Source organism: Mus caroli, unplaced genomic scaffold, assembly GCF_978045245.1.
Source record: "Mus caroli unplaced genomic scaffold, Mus_caroli_1 scaffold_17, whole genome shotgun sequence".
Classification (NCBI taxonomy): Eukaryota; Metazoa; Chordata; class Mammalia; order Rodentia; family Muridae; genus Mus; species Mus caroli.
This window is the reverse complement of record NW_028227272.1, coordinates 46176211-46201639: the sequence shown is the minus strand read 5'-3', so window position 1 is coordinate 46201639 and position 25429 is coordinate 46176211. Positions and strand designations below refer to the sequence as shown.

Below are 25429 nucleotides of genomic sequence, written 5' to 3'. Positions count from 1 at the left end.
AAGCTTGTGGGATAGTGGACCATGTCAGGAAACTTGGTAATTGAGTAGATCCAAGACCCAGGCACCCACCTGAGATGGTAGGCATCTCCCTGCTCCCTACTAGACTCCTGGCCTCAAACTCGTGAGCATACTCCCCACATTGGTCACATAGCCCAAAACAGAGTTATCCCTGATAATGACATATCTAGAGGCCCTGAGGGTTTAGCCAATAAACTTCTATTCCCAGTCATTCCTCCTTGCAAAAGGTATTTAATCTTGGTCCACCCTGAGAAGTTGGTATGCACCCATTTTCCACAATGAACAATCAATACACAGTCTGGAACCAAGAACTCTCTCTTCCATCAAAACCACCATGGGGAATATGGAGAAGGCCTTCGCCTACAGAACCACAGCCTAAGTTTTCTGTAGAAGGACCCTCTGCACTCCCAGACAGCAACTGCCAAGGTAAGGACTTTCACCGATGAGCTAAGCTGGAGTTCGCCATTCCTCTGCCCCTGGGCTTATCTTTGGCCTCAGCCCTCCAATGCAGTTCCCACCTCCCTGCGGACCAGAGGTGCCTGAATGTCCAGGAGTTTGGGAGCCGCTGGCTCCTCATCACAGGCCCAGGGATCCCTCACTGCTGTCCGACTCCTCTGTGCGGTTTTCCAGCAGCTACCGCATGTCTGAGAGTAGGAGAATCCCAGCTTCAGCCTCCCACATCCTAGGTTGTGCTTTCCCATCCTGTGAATGGTGTTTCGGCACTTCGCTCAAGCCCAGCACCCAACAGCAGCAGCACAGGGTAAATGCAGTCAAGCCCTCCTCTTTCTGCCTGCCCAAGTGACATTTCCAACACTCCAGCGGCAAGATGACTCACAGACCCACAATAGCTATCATCTTGGTATTTTTATGGGACTCCTGACTGAAAACAAGAGTGTCTCTGACTCTTTTGCCTGCTCTTGGGACCCTTTTCCTCCTGCTGTGTAGTTATGTCCAACATTGATATAATTTTTGCTTCATCTTATATTTTATTTTGTTATATTTGGTTGTTATCGCTTAGAAACTTTTTTTTTTCTTTATGAGAGATAGAAATGGTGTGGATCTAGACGGGAGGGGAGGAAGGAGGGGCTGGGAGGGAGGAATGGAGCAAAGAGAAAAACTACAATCAGAATATATTATATGAGAAAAGAACCTATTTTCAATAAGAATGAAAAGCCAACCTTTGCTTTGAACCCTTTACATATATTATCCTTGTCACACCTCAGAGCTGTCTGTTTAGGGGTAGAGACAACCAGTGTCTTTCCTAGTTAAGGACAGTGACAAGCAGAGGTCACAGATGTGGTCTATCCTCACAGATTGTGAGCCAGAGTTAATGTCCAGGCCCAAACGTGTGAGGGCCTGTTCTCTGTAGCTGTGCTGCCCTTCTACACAACACAGGTCAGAAGGAAGGAAAAACATCCAAGTAACCAGAGCTTTGGCCATCTTAAATAAAATTTGTTGTTGTAAGAGTAAATCATATGTAAAATTTGTTTTGTATATAACTATATAAACTGTGGTCCCGGTTTTTAATTATTTTAATCTTCTAGGTATAGAGTAAAAATATATTTGAGACTGTTAATGGTCTTTAACTACTAACTATGATTTTTGTTTTGCTCTCTCCTCAGGCTCATGGTTTACTTTAAGTGAAAATATTCCCATTATTATTTTCCCATTTTTGACTGTACTTCTGTTCTGGGCACAGTTTGGTATTTTAAGTAAGTGTTTACTTCTAGCTTTCATTTATATTTGAGTGATAAAACTGCTATGTTAGAAGCACTAATATGAACTATTCTGTGTAATTCAGCTGCTCTAGGAAGTGTCATATTTTGATAAATAAGATGTACATTGTTTGAATAGTGATAGTGTTCACGAATTATACGTTGTCCTTGACATACTGCTACTGTTGAATTTATAAGAAGATGTTTTATTGTACTTTTAAAGTGCTTTTAAGGAGAATGCTGGTAATACTATTTAGACCACCTAAAACCCCTCTAGCACTGTTATACTAACAAATATAATTTTATTTGGTGAGCAGATGGTCAAAGGCTGAAATAGGGTAAAGACAGAGCCCCATGCTCTGGGGCCTGATACCAGTTCATTTTCCCAGTTAGCACTTTTCTGCAGACAAAGCCCTGTTTATTCTATGATGCAGCTCTCTGGTTCCCGCAGCAGCCAGAGGGGAATTGTGCTTTGTGATATTGCTTTGGACGCTATGTAAAAATCAAATCTCTGGGGGACAAAAATTCATGCTGTATCTTATTTCTATATGAACAGTTAAGAATTTTCATCACAAACTAATATCGTTTGAATATGAAATGTGGAGCATAGACCCATGTATTTGAGCAATGGATCCCCAGTTAGGGCAATATTTTTTTGGTAGTTTGAGGTGATTTACTTGGGATGGGAGTATTACCTGAGCAAAGTCCACTGGAGCTGGTAGTCTTTGATGTTCAGGGTTCTGTTCAACCTCTATTGCATTCTCCTTCATAAATGTCAATATGTCTGTATGTTCTCTAACCTCCCACTGCCTTCTCTTTACTGTGAGCATCCCTTGTCTTGTCAAGTTTCTTACCTGCTTTCAAAATTACGGATCAAATGCAGGTCCCCTTTTGTGAAGACCTAGGACACTGATGTCTGTATCTCCTCCTTCATGTTCGAGTCCAGGACTTGTACTTAACAGGCAAAATTATTTTATTGGAATGGATCCATAATCAATAAGTTCAGAGTCAGCTATATTTTTTTACAGTTTTATTTTTAAAAAGTTAATACAAGTCACCTTATATAATATAACATAGGGTGCAATCAAGAAAAAAATTATCTAGAAAAATTACTGGTATGTTCTTGTGACCTACAAACTTTTTCTGTATTGATTTTTATAGTTTTAGCTTAGTGGCTTGGATGTGGTTTAAATTTGTTGCCCAAAGGCTGTGGATTAGAGGCTTAATCATTGGAGTGCTGGGGGATCCATTAAGTGTGGTAAACCCATAAATGATGGTAATGTTTTTAAGTGATGGCGCCTGGAAGAGTTTCATGGCCCACTGGAGGTACAACCCTCAGGAGATTAGTAAGTGCCATATAAAACATTTTCAGGTGGCCATATCATACTGAAACATAGATTTTCTTTTAAATCATGGTTACTATGTAGTTTAATGATATTGATACATTTAATCTATTCACTTTACTAGAATAAAAGTCAAAGAAAACCAAAATTTTAAGTATTTTCCTCTGATTGCCATTGCTCATTAAATACCAAAAAGGAGACATTCGTGTGTTGAAATTATCAATAGAATTTCATTCAAAATGCCTTGTAGTTCTCTGCCTCTGAGTCTCACCTTAGGTAGCCTTTAACTCTGTGTGTGTGTGTGTGTGTCTGGGTACGTAAACTAATTTCTCACTTAACCATACAAAATGTCCAATAAAGAGGAAAAGAACATGTTATTAAGCCTGTTGTCTCAGAGAAAGTACAGACCCATGAGGATGGGCATGACACATGAGGGTGAGCCTATGTTAGGAGCAATGATTTCTGTTATTAATACTCTTGAACTCTGTGTGTGTGTCTATGTGTGTGTGGGGGGGGGTCTGTGTTTAACATCTTAGCTATATGTTCTGGGCATTTTCTTTCATTAGAATTTGTCCAGCAGCCGGGCATGGTGGTGCACACCTTTAATCCCAGCACTTGGGAGGCAGAGGCAGGCGAATTTCTGAGTTTGAGGCCAGCCTAGTCTACAAAGTGAGTTCCAGGACAGCCAGGGCTACACAGAGAAACCCTGTCTCAAAAAAACCAAAAAGAAAAAAAGAAAAAAAAAAAAGAAAAACGAAAAAAAGTATTTGACCAGCATATGATCGTCTCATTACTTGCTGTTCTTTTTCAAAACAAATTTCCTATATTTCTAGATTCCTTAGATTTCGTACAGTGTGGGGCTTGGTTCTTTTTTTTCTTATATTGCTGATTAATTGGTTACTGCTTATCAGTTTTGTGCAAATTGCTACAGTGTGCTCAGTCTGGAGTCACTTTGCTTGTCAGAGAATACTAACAATATCTAAGAGTGGCATATAACTGGGAGATATTACTGTGTGGAATTTAGGTATTCCGTTCAATGTTCTAATGTAGCAGACCTATCCTCACACACAAAGACTGACACTGGAAATTTAAAATGCCCCAATTAAGAAAACTGTTATAACTCGATCTGTAAAATAGATTAGAACTAAGTGCCACCCTCACACTCACATGCTATATGTATGTGTTGTCATGGTCCTACCTATCAATTACTTATAAGTGGAGTGGGTATCAGTTTTATTTAAGGGTTCCCTAATTTCCCGGAGTTGTTAATTTGTCTTTGCACCTTATATGTTACAGAAATACCTTTGTTTCTGTTTAAGTTTATATGATTATTTCTCTTTTTTTTTAAGTGCAAAAATATAAATCCAGCCCTGTGAATAAGAAAATTCTTATTTTATCTACTTCTGGACTATTGTTCACCATAGTTGTCACTGTTGGAGCCGCCCTTTATATCCCAGGTAAGGCTATGGTGTCAGAGGCTGATGTGAGGAAAATCCCGGAAGGGAATGTACTGATTCCTACAGATGTTGAGACAGACTGCAGCGGATGATGTGGCCTCAAAGAACAGAAAATTCCTCAAGGATCCGAACCCTCTCCCTATGCCTGAAACTGTGGTGTCCTCAGCATGGGCGAAGGGGCGCTATTCTACCTTCTGCCTCTTGTAACCTCCAATGTTTGCAGGAAATGTCTGGCTTGCTTAGCCTCTGGCAGAGTAGCTCCCATCTCTTCTGTTCCATCTTCTCCCTCAACCTGTTCTCTGTGCTCCATTTGTGTGTTTGTGTGTTGGCAATGCCATTGAAATTAAAGACACTCGTTTAACTCAGTTTAGGATCTTAATTCTAAGCCCTTAACTTTATTATATCTTTGTCATGTGAGCTAAGAAGTTTTGAGGACAGGATAAAGTAATGGTAATAGGATCATCATTCAGTCCACTATGGAGGCAATGCTCCCTGGCTAAAATGTGGAAATGGGAGTGAACCGGGAGCTATGTCTGTCTGAAGTGCTCCTTGCGGCTGAGAGGGAAAAGTGTGAGGGGGAAAGACAGGCAGGGAGATGGGAAGGAAAGCAAAGACCGGGCCTTAGCCTGGCAGACCATAGCATGCCATGGCCGTCTCTTGGGGACGCTGCGGCATGGGAGGATCTTTGGGACAGATTTGTTAATGATGTTTGTGTCCAGGCCCGGGGAGGTGAAGAAATCAGGAGACAAGGTGGAAGAGCAGCCGATTTGGCTTGGGATTGTTTCCCCCAAAATGCTGTCTTTGAAATGAAAGGTATTTAAAATCATGTTAGAAGAGCAAATGCTTAACTGGCTTAAACTTATGGTACTGAAGAAACACGGGTATCTGAATACTGAGAATGAGTGGATGGTGGAAGGCGAGGGCAGGTTTACCATCTGGAATTACGTAAGGCAGTTAAAGAGTTAAAGCCAAGTGAAGGTTTTCATGAGAGGAAACTCTGACATTAAGATTTAGGTTTATTCACTTTGGTCTGAAGCGATTGAAAAATGTTGAGTCACTGTAAATTTGGAAGAAAATATTTTCAACATTTCATAGTTTATGAGTGCAGTATCCAGGGCAATGAATTTAATAAATTCAGTACATTAACTTCTCGAGCAGTAGGAAAACACAGAGAAATAAATTTCTGTTTGTTAACAGGTAATTATTCAAAAAGGAAAGGCTATGGGCTTATTTTCTTCATTAGTCCTTCAGTGATACCCGTGTTTCTTCAGTACCATAAGTTTAAGCCAGGTAAGCGCTTGCTGTTCTAACCTGATTTTAAATACCTTTCATTTCAAAGACAGCATTTGGGGGAAAGCCCGTTATTCTTATTTTTTCTTTTTTAACTAATTTTTCTCAACCCTCCTCCAGTTCCTCCTCTCAGCACCTCCATATCCCCCACCACGTTCCTATCAAAATTCATGTCTTCTCATTTTTTAAAATTGATAGCCTACTAAGTGCACTCAGTGCTAGCCATATGTGCATGAATGTGAGGCCACCTACTGGAGCACTGGAAACCCACCATTGGCCATAGCCTCAAAAGAATCATTCTACCGCCTCACAGCAGTAACCAGTCACCAGTAACTCCTTAGTAAGGGTGGATCCTAGAAAACGCTTCTGCTATGTAGTCCAGAATTTTGACTGTCTTGATTGTCTGCTGGTCTGACACCGATAACCAGAGTGACTGTGAGTTCATAACAGTGATAGCCACATCATGTCCAGTAGACAGCAATTCATGGCAGCCTTTCTGAGCATCAGGCTCCAACATTTTTTCCAATCCTTCCATAAGGTTTATGGCCCTACTGGTTGGTGGTGGTAGGTGATAAAGATGACCCATGTAGGTCTGAGAACTCAATCTCTTCTTCTCACCTGACAGTTTCTCACTGCAGGGAAGAAACTTTCTGACAAAGGTAAAGAGCAATCCAGGTGTATAAAATCATCAGAAGGCAATTTGCCAGTGTGATCATTTAGTAAAATGGCAATAATAGTCTCTACCCTAAGAACTGTGAACACTCCAGCAATGGCTTTTTGACCAGTATTGTTATATCAAGCATGAAATGTCCTCCTGTTGACAAAGTCTCAAGTCCCATAACAGTTGTGCCACTAATGCACCAATAAGTACATCTTGCTAGGCCAGGTTGCTATGGTAGCATGCAGGATCTATACTGGAGATCACTGATGGCTTCTATACCCCAGAAATATGCATAGCACCTTGTGACACTATGAAAACTAGCCAGCAGAGGGGAAGTTTTCCATTTGTTTTGATACCGAATTTCATCAAATTTGGTTTATTGGAAATATTTTCCATGCTATTCTTAATGGCATTTCCCATAAGGATCATTTTTAATGTCATCTTAGATCTTCAATATATTTTTATTTTATAAAAAAGTGATTTTCAAAATCGAGAATTGACAAGTGGGACCTCATGAAACTACAAAGCTTCTGCAAGGCTAAAGACACCATCAATAAGACAAAAAAACCACCAACAGATTGGGAAAGGATCTTCACCTACCCTAAATCAGATAAGGGACTAATATCCAATATATATAAAGAACTCAAGAAGGTGGACTCCAGAAAGTCAAATAACCCCATTAAAAAATGGGGCTCAGAACTGAACATAGAATTCTCACCTGAGGAATACCGAATGGCAGAGAAACACCTGAAAAAATGTTCAACATCCTTAATCATCAGGGAAATGCAAATCAAAACAACCCTGAGATTCCACCTCACACCAGTCAGAATGGCTAAGATCAAAAATTCAGGTGACAGCAGATGCTGGCGAGGATGTGGAGAAAGAGGAACACTCCTCCATTGTTGGTGGGATTGCAAGCTTGTACAACCACTCTGGAAATCAGTCTGGCGGTTCCTCAGAAAATTGGACATAGTACTACCGGAGGATCCAGCAATACCTCTCCTGGGCATATATCCAGAAGATGTCCCAACCGGTAAGAAGGACACATGCTCCACTATGTTCATAGCAGCCCTATTTATAATAGCCAGAAGCTGGAAAGAACCCAGATGTCCCTCAACAGAGGAATGGATACAGAAATTATGGTACATTTACACAATGGAGTACTACTCAGCTATTAAAAAGAATGAATTTATGAAATTCCTAGCCAAATGGATGGACCTGGAGGGCATCATCTTGAGTGAAATAACACAATCACAAAAGAACTCACACAATATGTATTCACTGATAAGTGGATATTAGCCCAAAACTTAGGATACCCAAGATATAAGATACAATTTGATAAACGCATGAAACTCAAGAAGAATGAAGACCAAAGTGTGGACACTGTGCACCTTCTTAGAATTGGGAACAAAACACCCAGGGAAGAAGTTACAGAGACAAAGTTCGTAGTTGTGATGAAAGGATGGACCATTTAGAGACTGCCGTATCCAGGGATCCATCCCATAATCAGCTTCTAAACGCTGACACCATTACATACACTAGCAAGATTTTGCTGAAAGGACCCAAATATAGCTGTCTCTTGTGAGACGATGCCGGGGCCTAGCAAACACAGGAGTGGATGTTCACAGTCAGCTATTGGATGTATCACAGGGCTCCCAATGGAGAAGCTAGAGAAAGTACCCAAGGAGCTAAAGGGATCTGCAACCCTATTGTTGGAACAACATGATGTACTAACCAGAACCCCGGAGCTCTTGTCTCTAGCTGCATATGTATTGAAAGATGGCCTAGTCGGCCATCAATGGAAAGAGAGGCCCATTGGACTTGCAAACTTTATATGCCCCAATATAGGGGAATGCCAGTGCCAAAAGAATGGGAATGGGTGGGTAGGGAAGTGGGGGGCGCTATGGGGGACTTTTGGGATAGCATTGGAAATGTAATTGAGGAAAATATGTAATAAAAATATTAAAAATCAAAAAAATAAAAAAATAAAATATACATGCAAAGTGGATAATAAATAGTACTTCTCTGGTGTAAAAAAAAAGTGATTTTCATATATGCAACTGAAGTACCTCTCCTCTGACATACTTGAGACTAGAACAATTTTTCAGAGTTTGAGATATCTGAATAAACTGTGCCGTTCAAACAGCCATACTCAGGAAGACCAACATCCAGTATGCTCCAAAATGGGAAAATTTTGAATATCAACTTCAAGTTTTTGTGTTAGGAATGTTTGGCCTTCAATAGCTCGAGATTATCTTTACATTCTGAAGTACTGTCATGAACAGATTTTGAATATGCCATTTTCTCCAACATGCCTCTGCATCAACATGATTATTTCTATTAGACATGGTTACAAATCAAGAACACTGAGCACAGTTTTGTGTGCATGTGTCTTATTGTTGTTGTTGTTGGCAAATCTTAACACAAGTCTTAAGAAGGAAGTTGAATATCCAAAATATAAATCAGTATTCTTTTACACTTTAACCACTAGCATATTTTGTTGTTAATATTAAAAAGGCACATTTGGGCCAGTGAGATGGCTCATCAGTTAAAAGTGTGTGCCATCCAGGGTCTCTCTCTCTCTCTCTTGGATTGCTTTATATTGTAAAGTTTCCATTTTAAAAGCACAGATCCTCAAATTGCACAATAGAGTTGACCATGTCATGAGTAGTGACCATTCATGACGTAGGATGCCCAAAGACAGCCAAAGCAGCACTGGTTTAAGATTTACAGTTAAAAGTTTGAATCCTATTCAGAAGACAATGGCAGCAGGTGTCTTATCCGCTGCCTGGGTAATCTGGAGCCAAACTTGCTGGAAAGGGTAGGGGTCACTGGAAAGGTATCTGTCATTTGAAAACTTACAGTAGCCAGTCTTTGGTCATAGGATCTTGTTGTTGACTGTATACCAAAGGCAAACAGAAGTTACTGCTTCATTGTCATTCTCAATGTGCTTCTGCCACACCCGTTTCTTCCTCTTAGCTATCGGGAGGACCCTCCAGGCTGTGATCATGTTCACCATTGCTCAAGGACTGGGTGTTGTACTCACTCTGGCGGGACTATATCTCACTGCATCTGGTAAGAGTCATGGTTTTCTGGACTCTTGATTTATTTTTCTCTGGCAGAGCTCTTAATTTTCTTTATACATAAACTTCATTGTTTTAAAAATGAGGTTTAGGTTCATGACAAAGTTCAATGGCCATGGCACACTTTCTATAAACTGTGTCTCTTACATAATACTCTGCAGAGCTACATCTTCTTTACTAACACCAACCAGACAACTCACAACACATTGTTTTTCTTTCCTTCCTTTTTCCTTCCTTCCTTCCTTCCTTCCTTCCTTCCTTCCTTCCTTCCTTCCTTCCTTCCTTCCTTCCTCCTCCCGTTTGTTTGTTCGTTCGTTCGCTTGTTTTTTGTTTTGTTTTGTTTTGTTTTGTTTTTCTTAAGACAGGGTTTCTCTGTGTAGCCCTGGCTGTCCTGGAACTCACTCTGAAATCCAGGCTGGCCTCGAACTCAGAAATATACCTGCCTCTGCCTCCTAAGTGCTGGGATTAGAGACATTGCTTTTCTTTTTTCTTTCTTTTTTTTTTTTTCACATGAATGACCTTCATAATACTAAACAAGTCCAAGTCTTTTTTTTTTTAATTAGGTATTTTCTTATATGTATCAGAAGATGGCATAGTCAGCCATCAGTGGAAAGAGAGGCCCATTGGTCTTGCAAACTTTATATGCCTCAGTACAGGGACATTGTTTTTCTCATTGATGAGCTATTATTAAAGGACCACTATCTACAGATTACATTGTGAGTCCTTTGCCTATGGCAAATGCACATGAGATGTATTACTCACTGTGTTTATCGTATAGACTATCATTTTACCTTCACCGGTACACATCCCTTGTTCACTACCTGTTTATTTTTCTATCCTCACAGATCCCTGACAATGCTGATGTTTTTAGTATCTCTATTGATTGGCATTTTAGTATTTTTAAAGATTTGTTTATTTTATATATGTGAGTATACCATCACTATCCTCAGACACACCAGAAGAGGGGATCAGATACAATTACATATGGTTGAAAGCCACCATGTGGTTGCTGGGAAATGAACTCAGGACCTCTGGAAGAGCACTCAGTACACTTAACTGCTGAGCCATATCTAACAGTCCCTTTATGAATGTGTTTTATTTAGATACATTTGGCATGTAACCTTTTGACATAGTCTTCATTCACTTAGAAATGGACATCTGTGTTTTCTCCATGCTTTTCATGATTTCATACTTCACTACTGCCAAGTGCAGAATATTCGTGAGGACATAGAGCAGTACTTTTATTGATACACTCACCTAATGAGGAATATCCTGCTTGCTTTGAAATTTGTTGTAACTATAAACAGAACTGCTATAAACATACATGTTATTTTTCTATGGATGTACCTTATCAACTTCATTTGCATAAATACTGGATTAGTCCTGGCTAAGGATGTAGTTTTGTAACTGTTTGTATGAAAATATCTACAGCATTTTTGCATTGCCAGCACCAGCGAGTAACATTTCTTCACATGCTTCGCATTTTCTGGCTTAAGATTTTCTTTTTTGATATCATATTTCCTCCAGTGGGGATTATGCTTTTGATGCCGGTACAAGAATATTGCTTATACATACCTCATGAGTATCCTCTAGAAATACAAATTATTATGTCTAGATTCACAGAAGAACTTTAAAATTCGCCAGACTCAAATTGTTTGGGGATAGCATTTTCTAGTAGTCCTGATTTTTATGTTATACAAATGTGAGCTTTTTTCTTAAAACCATTTGGAATCATTTTGTTAACAGTTAATGATAATTAGCATGCATAAATTTTTATCTCTTGAACAATGATTACTTCCATTAAAATTTGATATCATTTATTTATTTCTATAAGCAGTTTGTTTGCATTTATAATATGCAATTTCTTTGTTTTTACAGACTGTGTACCAAAATATGGCCTCCTTCTAATTTCAGGTTTAGCCATAATAACTCTAGTGGAATTATTTGGACTAATTTATATGAAATGGCTTGGTAAGTCAGTCTTGTTTATGTAGCCTCTGCAAAGTATTTCAAATTCATAACTTGTAACAAACTTTAGCTGTTTCTTCTAATTTAGAGACACAGAAATGTATTACAGACAACATGACTATGGGATTGTGTTGCAATAAATATGTGAATATAGATGTGCTAACAGCATAAATACTGTAAATTCCACTCCTTCAATAGCAGGATTCCTGGGTCAAAGGGTATGCTAGTTTTCTTTACTGATTCGTTGAGGTGCCTATGTTTGTTATGCACACAGAAGTGATGTGGTATTGTAATATTTGGGCATATTATTGTAATGCTCAGTGTTTTTTGAGCTATTTAAGATACTCTGTAGTACAGTATGGATTTTGGTGGCCCACTTCTATATTTATGAAGAGACTCATATTTTGACATGAATGTGTTAAATCTATATACATCATTTTGTGTAATATAAACTCTTTTACTAATGATTGTTTCATTTAATGATCATGAACTGTCTTCCCATTTGTATGCAGGGCCTTTATTGATTTCTGTTACTCCATTATAACCTTCATTGAAGAAGTCTCTCATCTTCTGATTTTCAGACATTTTTATTCTGGAAATATTTCTAGACATTTTATTCTGGAGATATTTCTAGACATTTTTATTCTGAAAATACTGACAAGGACATAACATTTTGTTTTGTTTGGTTGGCTGGCTGTTGTTGGCTTTGTTTTTTGAGCAATGCAGTTGCTATATAAAATGGATATTGGGTTTTATATGTTTATTTTGCATCCTGCAACATTACTGAATTTGTTTATTCTAAGGAGTTTTAGTGGTATTTGTTTTTTTTATATATATACAAAAGCTTAGGGTTTGTACATTTGGAAATGATTTGGTAGCAATAGTGTAAACATGATGAGGCTGTAGGGAGGGGATATGGTTGTGGAGACAGAGTCCTTGAATTAGAAAGGTGGGGACAGAGGAAGCTTTAGATAAGAGCAGTAGAAGAAAGAGAAAGAGTGGACACATCTATTATTGAGTTAGAGGAATTAGTAGCCAAAGAATTGGGAAATACTAATTATCAAACACTAATCATAGCTGTAAATGAAATAAGAACCTCATCTTACCTGGAAATTAGCAAGAGAGAAGCTGGAACTTTTTTTTTTATTTTTAATATTTTTATTACATATTTTCCTCAATTACATTTCCAATGCTATCCCAAAAGTCCCCCATAGCGCCCCCCACTTCCCTACCCACCCATTCCCATTCTTTTGGCCCTGGCATTCCCCTATATTGGGGCATATAAAGTTTGCAAGTCCAATGGGCCTCTCTTTCCATTGATGGCCGACTAGGCCATCTTTCGATACCTATGCAGCTAGAGACAAGAGCTAGGGGGTTCTGGTTAGTACATCATGTTGTTCCAACAATAGGGTTGCAGATCCCTTTAGCTCATTGGGTACTTTCTCTAGCTTCTCCATTGGGAGCCCTGTGATACATCCAATAGCTGACTGTGAACATCCACTCCTGTGTTTGCTAGGCCCCTGCATCGTCTCACAAGAGACAGCTATATTTGGGTCCTTTCAGCAAAATCTTGCTAATGTATGCAATGGTGTCAGCGTTTAGAAGCTGATTATGGGATGGATCCCTGGATATGGCAGTCTCTAAATGGTCCATCCTTTCATCACAGCTACGAACTTTGTCTCTGTAACTCCTTCCCTGGGTGTTTTGTTCCCAATTCTAAGAAGGTGCACAGTGTCCACACTTTGGTCTTCATTCTTCTTGAGTTTCATGCGTTTAGCAAATTGTATCTTATATCTTGGGTATCCTAAGTTTTGGGCTAATATCCACTTATCAGTGAATACATATTGTGTGAGTTCTTTTGTGATTGTGTTACTTCACTCAAGATGATGCCCTCCAGGTCCATCCATTTGGCTAGGAATTTCATAAATTTCATAAATTTCATAAATTTCATGAAATTTATGAATAGCTGAGTAGTACTCCATTGTGTAAATGTACTCCATTGTGTAAATGTACCATAATTTCTGTATCCATTCCTCTGTTGAGGGACATCTGGGTTCTTTCCAGCTTCTGGCTATTATCAATAGGGCTGCTATGAACATAGTGGAGCATGTGTCCTTTTTACCGGTTGGGACATCTTCTGGATATATGCCCAAGAGAGGTATTGCTGGATCCTCCTGTAGTACTATGTCCAATTTTCTGAGGAACCGCCAGACTGATTTCCAGAGTGGTTGTACAAGCTTGCAATCCCACCAACAATGGAGGAGTGTTCCTCTTTCTCCACATCCTCGCCAGCATCTGCTGTCACCTGAATTTTTGATCTTAGCCATTCTGACTGGTGTGAGGTGGAATCTCAGGGTTGTTTTGATTTGCATTTCCCTGATGATTAAGGATGTTGAACATTTTTTCAGGTGTTTCTCTGCCATTCGGTATTCCTCAGGTGAGAATTCTTTGTTCAGTTCTGAGCCCCATTTTTTAATGGGGTTATTTGACTTTCTGGAGTCCACCTTCTTGAGTTCTTTATATATATTGGATATTAGTCCCTTATCTGATTTAGGATAGGTGAAGATCCTTTCCCAATCTGTTGGTGGTTTTTTTGTCTTATTGATGGTGTCTTTAGCCTTGCAGAAGCTTTGTAGTTTCATGAGGTCCCACTTGTCAATTCTCGATCTTACAGCACAAGCCATTACTGTTCTATTCAGGAATTTTTCCCCTGTGCCCATATCTTCAAGGCTTTTCCCCACTTTCTCCTCTATAAGTTTCAGTGTCTCTGGTTTTATGTGAAGTTCCTTGATCCACTTAGACTTGACCTTAGTACAAGGAGATAGGAATGGATCGATTCGCATTCTTCTACATGTTAACAACCAGTTGTGCCAGCACCATTTGTTGAAAATGCTGTCTTTCTTCCACTGGATGTTTTTAGCTCCCTTGTCGAAGATCAAGTGACCATAGGTGTGTGGGTTCATTTCTGGGTCTTCAATTCTATTCCATTGGTCTATTTGTCTGTCACTATACCAGTACCATGCAGTTTTTGTCACAATTGCTCTGTAGTAGAGCTTTAGGTCCGGCATGGTGATTCCACCAGAGGTTCTTTTATCCTTGAGAAGAGTTTTTGCTATCCTAGGTTTTTTGTTATTCCAGATGAATTTGCAGATTGCACTTTCTAATTCGTTGAAGAATTGATTTGGAATTTTGATGGGGATTGCATTGAATCTGTAGATTGCTTTTGGCAAGATAGCCATTTTTACAATGTTGATCCTGCCAATCCATGAGCATGGGAGATCTTTCCATCTTCTGAGATCTTCTAGAATTTCTTTCTTCAGAGACTTGAAGTTTTTATTATACAGATCTTTCACTTCCTTAGTTAGAGTCACGCCAAGATATTTTATATTATTTGTGACTATTGAGAAGGGTGTTGTTTCCCTAATTTCTTTCTCAGCCTGATTATTCTTTGTGTAGAGAAAGGCCATTGATTTGTTTGAGTTAATTTTATATCCAGCTACTTCACCGAAGCTGTTTATCAGGCTTAGGAGTTCTCTGGTGGAATTTTTAGGGTCACTTATATATACTATCATATCATCTGCAAAAAGTGATATTTTGACTTCATCTTTTCCAATTTGTATCCCTTTGATCTCCTTTTGTTGTTGAATTGCTCTGGCTAGGACTTCAAGTACAATGTTGAATAGGTATGGAGAAAGTGGACAGCCTTGTCTAGTCCCTGATTTTAGAGGGATTGCTTCAAGCTTCTGCCCATTTACTTTGATGTTGGCTACTGGTTTGCTGTAGATTGCTTTTATCATGTTTAGGTATGGGCCTTGAATTCCTGATCTTTCCAAGACTTTTATCATGAATGGGTGTTGGATCTTGTCAAATGCTTTTTCCGCATCTAACGAGATGACCATGTGGTTTTTGTCTTTGAGTTTGTTTATATACTGGATTACGTTGATGGATTTCCATATATTGAACCATCCCTGCATTCCTGGGATGAAGCCTACTTGGTCAGGATGGATGATTGTTTTGATGTGTTCTTGGATTCGGTTAGCAAGAACTTTATTGAGGATTTTTGCATCAATATTCATAAGGGATATTGGTCTGAAGTTTTCTATTTTGTTGGGTCTTTTTGTGGTTTAGGTATCAGAGTAATTGTGGCTTCATAGAATGAGTTGGGTAGAGTACCTTCTGTTTCTATTTTGTGGAATAGTTTGTGAAGAACTGGGATTAGATCTTCTTTGAAGGTCTGATAGAACTCTGCACTAAACCCATCTGGTCCTGGGCTTTTTTTAGTTGGGAGACTATTAATGACTGCTTCTATTTCTTTGGGGGATATAGGGCTGTTTAGATCATTAACCTGATCTTGATTCAACTTTGGTACCTGGTATCTGTCTAGGAACTTCTCCATTTCATCCAGGTTCTCCAGTTTTGTTGAGTATAGCCTTTGGTAGAAGGATCTGATGGTGTTTTGGATGTCTTCAGGATCTGTTGTTATGTCTCCTCTTTCATTTCTGATTTTGTTAATTAGGATGCTTTCCCTGTGCCCTCTAGTGAGTCTGGCTAAGGGTTTATCTATCTTGTTGATTTTCTCAAAGAACCAGCTCCTTGATTGGTTGATTCTTTGAATAGTTTTTCTTGTTTCCACTTGGTTGATTTCACCCCTGAGTTTGATTATTTCCTGCCGTCTACTCCTCTTGGGTGAATTTGCTTCCTTTTGTTCTAGTGCTTTTAGGTGTGTTGTCAAGCTGCTAATGTGTGCTCTCTCTAGTTTCCTTTTGGAGGCACTCAGAGCTATGAGTTTTCCTCTTAGAAATGCTTTCATTGCGTCCCATAAGTTTGGGTATGTTGTGGCTTCATTTTCATTGAACTCTAAAAAGTCCTTAATTTCTTTCTTTATTCCTTCCTTGACCAAGGTATCATTGAGAAGAGTGTTGTTCAGTTTCCACGTGAAGGTTGGCTTTCTATTATTTATTTTGTTATTGAAGATCAGCCTTAGTCCATGGTGATCTGATAGGATGCATGGGACAATTTCAATATTTTTGTATCTGTTGAGGCCTGCTTTGTGACCAATTATGTGGTCAATTTTGGAGAAGGTACCATGAGGTGCTGAGAAGAAGGTATATCCTTTTGTTTTAGGATAGAATGTTCTGTAGATATCTGCCAGATCCATTTGATTCATAATTTCTCTTAGTTTCACTGTGTCCCTGTTTAGTTTCTGTTTCCATGATCTGTCCATTGGTGAAAGTGGTGTGTTGAAGTCTCCCACTATTATTGTATGAGGTGCAATGTGTGCTTTGAGATTTACTAAAGTTTCTTTAATGAATGTGGCTGCCTTTGTATTTGGAGCATAGATATTCAGGATTGATAGTTCCTCTTGGAGGATTTTACCTTTGATGAGTATGAAGTGTCCCTCCCTGTCTTTTTTAATGACTTTGGGTTGGAAGTCAATCTTATCAGATATTAGAATGGCTACTCCAGCTTGTTTCTTCATGCCATTTGCTTGGAAAATTGTTTTCCAGCCTTTCATTCTGAGGTAGTGTCTATCCTTTTCTCTGAGATGGGTTTCCTGTAAGCAGCAAAATGTTGGGTCTTGTTTGTGTAGCCAGTTTGTTAGTCTATGTCTTTTTATCGGGGAGTTGAGTCCATTGATATTAAGAGATATTAAGGAAAAGTAATTGTTGTTTCCTGTTATTTTTGTTGTTAAAGTTGGCATTTTGTTCTTGTGGCTGTCTTCTTTTAGGTTTGTTGAGGGATTACCTTCTTGTTGTTTCTAGGGCGTGGTTCCTGTCCTTGTATTGGTTTTTTTCTGTTATTATCCTTTGAAGGGCTGGATTCGTGGAGAGATAATGTGTGCATTTGGTTTTGTCGTGGAATACTTTGGTTTCTCCATCTATGTTAATTGAGAGTTTGGCTGGGTATAGTAGCCTGGGCTGGAATTTGTGTTCTTTTAGTGTCTGTATAACATCCGTCCAGGATCTTCTGGCTTTCATAGTCTCTGGTGAAAAATCTGGTGTAATTCTGATAGGCTTGCCTTTATATGTTACTTGGCCTTTTTCTCTTACTGCTTTTAGTATTCTATCTTTATTTAGAGCATTTGTTGTTCTGATTATAATGTGTCGGGAGGTATTTCTTTTCTGGTCCAGTCTATTTGGAGTTCTGTAGGCTTCTTGTATGTTCATGGGCATCTCTTTCTTTAGATTTGGGAAGTTTTCTTCTATAATTTTGTTGAAGATGTTTGCTGGTCCTTTGAGTTGAAAATCTTCATTCTCATCCACTCCTATTATCCGTAGGTTTGGTCTTCTCATTGTGTCCTGTATTTCTTGGATGTTTTGAGTTAGGATCTTTTTGCATTTTACATTTTCCTTGATTGTTGTGCCGATGTTCTCTATGGAATCTTCTGCACCTGAGATTCTCTCTTCCATCTCTTGGATTCTGTTGCTGATGCTCGTATCTATGGTTCCAGATTTCTTTCCTAGGGTTTCTATCTCCAGTGTTGCCTCATTTTGGGTTTTCTTTATTGTGTCTACTTCCCTTTTTAGGTCTAGTATGGTTTTGTTCATTTCCATCATCTGTTTGGATGTGTTTTCCTGTTTTTCTGTAAGGACTTCTACCTGTTTGATTATGTTATCCTGTTTTTCTTTAAGGATTTGTAACTCTTTAGCAGTGTTCTCCTGCAATTCTTTAAGGGATTTTTGTGCTTCCTCTTTATTGTCTTCTGCCTGTTTAGCAGTGTTCTCCTGCATTTCTTTAAGTGTGTTATTAAAGTCCTTCTTGATCCTCTATCATCATCAGGAGATATGCTTTTAAATCCGTGTCTAGCTTTTCCGGTGTGTTGGGGTGCCCTGGACTGGGCGAAGTGGGGGTGCTGGGTTCTGATGATGGTGAGTGGTCTTGGTTTCTGTTAGTAAGATTATTACGTTTACCTTTCGCCATCTGGTAATCTCTGGGGTTAGTTGTTATCGTTGTCACTGTTTAAAGATTGGAGCAGAAGCTGTGTTCCACTCACCAGCAGTCCCAAAATCCTGCGGCGGGGGTCGTGGGTAGCTGGCGGGTGTCAGGCAACCCTGCTCTCCTGCTACCCAGGCGCTGATCCGGCCGGATGAGGCCTGTGGCCCTACTCAGGCCGGTTTCTGCTTCCCTAACTAATGCAGTCTCAGGTCCCGCGCAATTGGATTGGAGCAGAAGCTGTGCTCCACTCACCAGAAGTCTTAAGATCCTGTGGCGGGTGTTGTGGGTAGCTGGCGAGTGTCAGTGGACCCTGCGCCCCAGCTGCCCCGGTGCTTTTCTGACCGGAAGAGGGTTGTGGCCCTATGTAGGCCGGATTTCTCTCTTCCCAACCAGAGTAGTCTCAGGTCCCGCGTGGTTGGACTGGAGCAGAAGCTGTGTTCCACTCACCAGCAGTCCCAAAATCCTGTGGCGGGGGTCGTGGGTAGCTGGCGGGTGTCAGGCAACCCTGCGCTCCCGCTACCCCGGTGCTGATCCGGCTGGATGAGGCCTGTTGAGAAGCTGGAACTTTAAACAAAGGTACTAAATGTTGGAGTGCATAAGAGAGGGGATGTTGGTAATGATGTGTCCCAGTCTGGGACAATGGGAATGAAGTGCCACTATATTACATTTAAGCATCATGAAGCTGTTCATTTTTCTTTATGATGCTTAAGTTTTAATATTTATTTAATGGCTTATGAAAGAAAAAGTATTTTGCTGTTGATCTGATTTGTTGAGGTGTCTATGTTGATCTACTGTCAGAATAAAAACAAACTTTGGAAGTGTATCCAGTCTTCAGAAATAACCAATGTGGTATCTCTACTTACATTTTCCTTATAATACATATGAAGAGCTTATTTTGAAATGAGTATTGTTTTACATTTTTCCCTTTACCAAAAATCAGTGATTTATTCTGGAAAGCGGGAAGCTATTACAGCAATAACTTTGTCAAGCTGTACTCATTTTCTCTCTTTGTTGGGTTTTAATATCAGGAACTTTAAATTCTTTCTTTATCTAACTATATCTGTAATAAAAAATGGATAGTCATGTTGGGAAGATTCTCTTCTGAGTTTGTATATTAAATCATTTCAATCGTTTTTCTAATATTTAAAAACTATAAACATGAAACAGTAAATGACTAACCTGTTTAGTTTTATTTTGAAAAAAATAAAATAAAAATCTGATATTGCTTTGGGGGGACAGTGTTAGTCATTTTAAACTCTCCTATCCCACCACAAAATTAGATTTATTCTGGTGACAGTAGCTCTCCTAACTGATTCCCTTTAAGTTTTCTTCTAGAGAATTTAAAACAATTGTAAACATTCCTTTAAAGTAGCTATTTCTTAAAGACTAAAAATTATAATCTTGGAATAACAAAAGACAGGTATATCTTATGTATACTCACTATATTGTGTGTGCATGAATATTGACAGCCATGTTCATCATTTTCTTGAGTATTAAGAAGTTCTTTGAGAACCATGGTCACAACAGCTGCCTTTGGTTTGTACTATATTTTATGAGTAGTGATATAATTAAAGCCATAATTAATACAATTGGCATATGAATTGAATTAACTTTAGCATATTTTACTACAAAAGCATTATGTGTCACAGGTAGTAACCCTTACAAGCAAGAAAGCTCTTACTTGGAGAAGCACTGGGAAATCAATACCAAGTGTGTATTCACTAGCAGCCATTTCTAGCAGCTTCCATACAATATGAAATGATCCAGATGTGAGTGAGTGAGACCCACATGCAAAGCTGACACTCTAGTGTATGCACAGTGATCAACCTGTCAAGGCTCTTGTGTGAAAAAGTCTGTGTGCCTTTAAACAAAAACTATACTATCTAAAAATTGGAATAATCTAATATTTCTTACATGACATATTAAGAATTTCCATATGCTGGGCCTAGATAATAGCAGGTTTCATGTTTACAAGAGAAATGATACAAACGTACAATGATTTAATTTCCTTGGAGTCAGATACTAAGTCCTAATTTCTATATACATTAAAAAATTACAGCGTGACTTTTCTGCTTGTCTTTGACAGACCCAATGATAGGGTTTCCATAAGACACAAAAGTGCAGGCAGCGCTGTCTTTGTTCCCGAGTTTCACACTTTGTCTCACTGGCTCTCAAGGTAAATGCTATTCCATATTAATTTTTAAAATGAAACAGAAATGATTTTCTTGTATTTATGCATATGTTTATGTGTCTGTATATAAAAGTTGTGTGTTCCAATGCCCATGTACTTCCAAGAGTGTCAGTACCATTAGGAGCTGGAATTACAGATGACCCATCAGATGTGGGTGCTGCATCCTGAACTCTAAGAAAAAAATTTCTATGGTATCTTTTCTATCTCTGACACCCTATTTTTTCTTTCTTTCTTTCTTTCTTTCTTTCTTTCTTTCTTTCTTTCTTCCTTCCTTCCTTCCTTCCTTTCTTTCTTTCTTTCTTTCTTTCATTCTTTCTTTTTTTCGAGACAGGGTTTCTCTGTGTAGCCCTGGCTGTCCTGGAACACACTCTGTATACTAGGCTGGCCTCGAACTCAGAAATCTGCCTGCCTCTGCCTCCCAAGTGCTGGAACTGACACCCTATTTTAACCAAAAAAAAAGTTAGGATGGCTTTGCAGTAAAGAGTACTTGTTGCTTTTCCAGGGGACCCAAGTTTAATCCCAATTACACACAAGGTGGCTCACAAACATCTCTAAGTCTAGTCCAGGTGCAGGGAGACTGTCAAACATTTTCTGACCTCCTGAGGCACAGCACAGATATGCTGCATGTGCACACATATTCTGGAAACACTTATATACAAAATAAATATATATTATAAAAATATATAAAATGTCAAAAAATAATCAGGGAAAAGCAGGAAGGTAGCTCCCATTAGCCTAGAGGAGGGAATGCCTGGGGTTTACAGGAGAAGGCAAAGAGGATGATCTTAGGAGGAGATAATAACATGAAGATGTATGTATAAAGAAAGGAGACAGTAAAGAAACTGCTGACATGACCATTCCATGATATGGTTACTAAATATATGACAGAACTGCCAGAGGCATCCAGAAGAGGCCGGAACAAAAAGAGGAAGGAGTAAACTGAACAGAGCTATGAGAATGGACATTGAGGGGCTGGAGAGATGGCTCAGCAGTGAATTTCACTGAATGTTCTTCCAGAGGTCCTGAGTTCAATTCGCAGTTACCACAAGGTGGCTCAACCGTCTGTAATGGGATCTGATGCCCTCTTCTGGTGTGTGTGAAGACAGTGACTGTGTACTCAAATACATAAAATAAAATCTAAAACAAACAAACAAACAAACAAACAAACCAGAACGGACAGTGAACACAGCCAGGGTTATCTGTGAGAGAGGTAGTGGCAGCAGGGAATGGTGAATTACAAAAGCAATGGCAGTGCTTTCATAAAGAGAAGAGATGTGCATCTGGGAGGAGGGAAGCCTGAGGAAGTGAGAACCCATTATGCTAGGGTGGAGACTTTGAGATGTATTATAAGTGCTTGTGATACTGAGGAAGCCTGCAGGCCACCATTGGGTTCAATATTCGACCACAGGTACGTGTCCATGGAGACCCATATGTCCCTTCTACCAGAGCTAAGGGAAATGACTCTTTGGGGCAGATAGGACATGTTTTCACAAGTCCCCAAGGAATGTTGGCTTTTATCTAACCACCAGAAATCCTCCTATAGTCTAGGTTGCTCTCATTTTCGGATATTTGGACTGCCTTGTATAGTTTGGGGAATTGGACTTGACCAAAGGAGGCAAAATCAGAAATAACCCTCCTAAGCAAACTAATCCAAAGAGAATAATGTGGAGCCAACCACAGAGTTTAGCCTGCAGGACACAGAGGGCAGAAGAAGCTGAAGAACTGAAGGGGAAAAATGAGGACATGTATGAGTTGAGGGGAAAGTTTATTATAGAAGTGAGGTAGAGCACAGCCAGAGGCATTTGGGAGGATCAAGACTGAATGTGGATAGTGGACTAACCAGGCCATGAGAGGAGGGGAGTGGAATTAAAGAGTGAGAGAGGAGAAAGGGAAGAGAGGACAAGAGAGGGGATCAGGGAGATCCACCGGCAGAACCAACAAGAAACATGAGGTCAAGAGAGCAAAAGGACATGTAGCCAAAATTGCTGAAGTTATATAAGGATCAGAGAAGCTGAGGGAAGGGACTTGAAGCTCGGGTGCTGGAGCTTTCAGGGATCCAGGTGAAAAGTACTGAGAGGAGCCAGGATTCCATAAACAGGTATTGGAGGTGCCCAGAGAGAAGGAAAGCCAGAGTTTGCTGTGCTCTGTTAAATAGGCACCTTTAGGCATGGGTTAATAGAGGAACCATATGTTCCTCTTGCCAGAGATAAGGAAAAGTATGCTTTTTAGCAAGTAGGAACTATATTCTTAAGTCTCCAATGGAATAGTGGCTTTTGTCTAAATGCTCTCACTTTAGGAAAAGGAATTTCTTGAGAATTTTTAGCTTGAGAGCGAGCCCCTCTTGTAAAACACCTAGTCCAGCAGGATTGTCTGCACACATTAAGTGACTTACATGCAAGAAAGGAGAACTTGTCTAACTATAGACAAGTAGTTGAGTCCATACAATAAAGAAATACCTATGCCGGCAGTGGTGGCACTCACCTTTAATCCCAGGACTTGGAAGGCAGAGGCAGGTGGATTTCTGAGTTCTAGGCCAGCCTGGTCTACAGAGTGAGTTCCAGGACAGCCAGAGCTATACAGAGAAACGCAGTCTCGAAAAACCAAAAAAAAAAAAAAAAAAAAGACAGAAAGAAAGAAAAAAAGGAAGGGAGAGAGAGAGGGAGGGACGGAGGGAGGGAGAGAGAGGAGTGAAAGAGAAAATGAGAGAGAGAGAGAGAGAGAGAGAGAGAGAGAGAGAGAGAGAGGAAGGAAGGAAGGAAGGAAGGAAGGAAGGAAGGAAGGAAGGAAGGGAGGGAGGGAGAGGGAGGGAGGGAGGGAGGGAGGGAGGGAGGGAGGGAGGGAGGGAGGGAGGGAGGGAGGGAGGGAGGGAGGGAGGGAGGGAGACCTGGGGAGCAGGCAGAATAACAAGAATGGGATCCCTGAGGAATACCACCTTTTGAAGTCAGCTAAAGGCTACTGATCATGTTTGTGAAATGGCACAAAGAGAAACCAACTTTTACAAGTTGCCCTTTGGCATCCACACACATTCTATGGCATCTACAAGCATTTGCATGCATGAGTGAGAACACACACACAAACACACACACTCTCTCTCTCTCTCTCACACACACACAGAGATACACACACACACAAATAAATAAATGTAATTAAAAATTACATTCACATTGAAGACAGCATCCTGAATGGAATCAAGGTTATTATGCAGGCATGTCATGCTGTCCTGCTCTAAGGCATAACGTAGTCTTGGGGAGAAACTGAAACAGACCATGCAGCCTTCTTTTTGTGAAATTGCAGGACAAATACTTCATCAATTTCCAGGAAGCGGCTATCAAAAGGCATCATTATTGACAGTTCCCGTTCCCTTCTCCGTGCAGCTTAGAAGAATCATTTGACATTTTTGCCCCCAGCAATGCTCTCTTTCCCATTCAGTTGTTGGATGGCTGTTAGGAAATTCAAAGAGAACATGTTCTGCTTCCACATCACGTTGTCGGCAGCTTTCCTATACTCGACCAAGACGTCAGCCTTACATGGGCCAGCATGAAAACTACACATCCCCTTTCCTTATTTAAGCTCCTCATAACCATTAAAAAGCTCCATGCAGAGGGACTTCTCTGTGACTTTGATAGATCATAACCCCTCCCTCAGACAGTGGGGCCCTTTGTTTGATTTCTTCACTAAGAACACACACTGCATGTGTAGACAAGCCACAGGGAGTGTAGATGGGGATTATTGTACCACCAGTTTGATAAGAGGAAAGGAAGTTAGGTGAGCTTTTAAAAGAATACTTTATTACTCCCTGCCCCCTGAACAGCATCTTAGTAAATGCTTTTGGCCTTCATAGCTAACAACTTTCTTTCTTTTGACCACACAAGTTTTGTTTTGGAAAAAAAAAAGTGTTACTTCCACAGAATTACCTTTTTAGAATTTCAAAAATAAAGAGAAACTTATGTTTCAGTCAATTTGTGAGCCAAAAATCAACTGTGTAGTAGTATATGTGTTATAGAGCCCAGGTTAGGAGTTAAGGCCTAGGCACAGTGGGAAGATGGAACTGGAGCCCTGTGGAATGCTGGGAACCAGGGCAATGTCTACTAACTTGGTGGAAACAGTCACCATGTAATATTTGAAGTTGAAGTCATGGTCCTGTTCATCTTTACTCTCTTGATAGTTAACAAAATTCATTCTTTAAACTATAAGTCCTAACTAGATAGGGATTGAAAGCGTTCCATGAGGTCGATTGCCTACGTGGCTTGTTTGCCTCCTATAAATCTCACATCACTGAGACACCAGGAATGCCTTGGCAGATCTGCTCAATAAATATACTTGAGTTTGCTGGACCTCATCATGCTTTAGGTTTTTATTTTTATTTTTTAATCCTTCAATTGGAAGAGGTAAGGGGGAGGAAAAGGAAAGACCATGATGTAATTATGTTTTAATTTAAGTTTTGAAATATATTAAGAAAGAGTACATAGGAGAATAAGTAAGTGGTACGTAGGTGACGAGAACCCTGAGCCTAGTTCTACAGCCTTGGCAGGACGCTTTCCAAGGAGAGCCTGAGCTTGGAAGTGCTGATGGGGTTGTGGGAAGAGCAAGCCCATGAGGTGCATGCCTCTCTCTGAAAGTGTCAGTTTAGGCAAAATGCAGACAAGGCCTCTATTGTACACTGAAAACAGCCGCCTTGTATTAGACTCTTTTTGGACTGGAGGAAATGTATCATGAAGAAGCTAGTTGAAAGTCATGCCATTCCTGCCCAGAGAGATGTCTAAGCCT

At 39.8% G+C, this 25429-nt stretch overlaps 1 protein-coding gene across 3 annotated transcripts in view; it reads left to right on the top strand.

Moving 5' to 3' along the window:
- The window catches only part of LOC110311870 (leukocyte surface antigen CD47-like), a 54716-nt gene that overhangs the window by 27903 nt on the left and 1384 nt on the right, over positions 1–25429 (top strand). The window contains exons 3-8 of one of the 3 annotated variants that reach the window (XM_021185443.2): positions 1641–1730; positions 4426–4533; positions 5731–5823; positions 9464–9559; positions 11482–11538; positions 20558–20647. In XM_021185443.2, the coding sequence (XP_021041102.1) occupies positions 1641–1730; positions 4426–4533; positions 5731–5823; positions 9464–9559; positions 11482–11538; positions 20558–20580 (467 nt within the window). In that variant the 3' untranslated portion in view covers positions 20581–20647. Of the gene's footprint in view, positions 1–1640; positions 1731–4425; positions 4534–5730; positions 5824–9463; positions 9560–11445; positions 11539–20557; positions 20648–25429 lie in introns of all 3 variants that reach the window. The other 2 variants (XM_021185442.2, XM_021185445.2) reach the window with 2 other exon arrangements.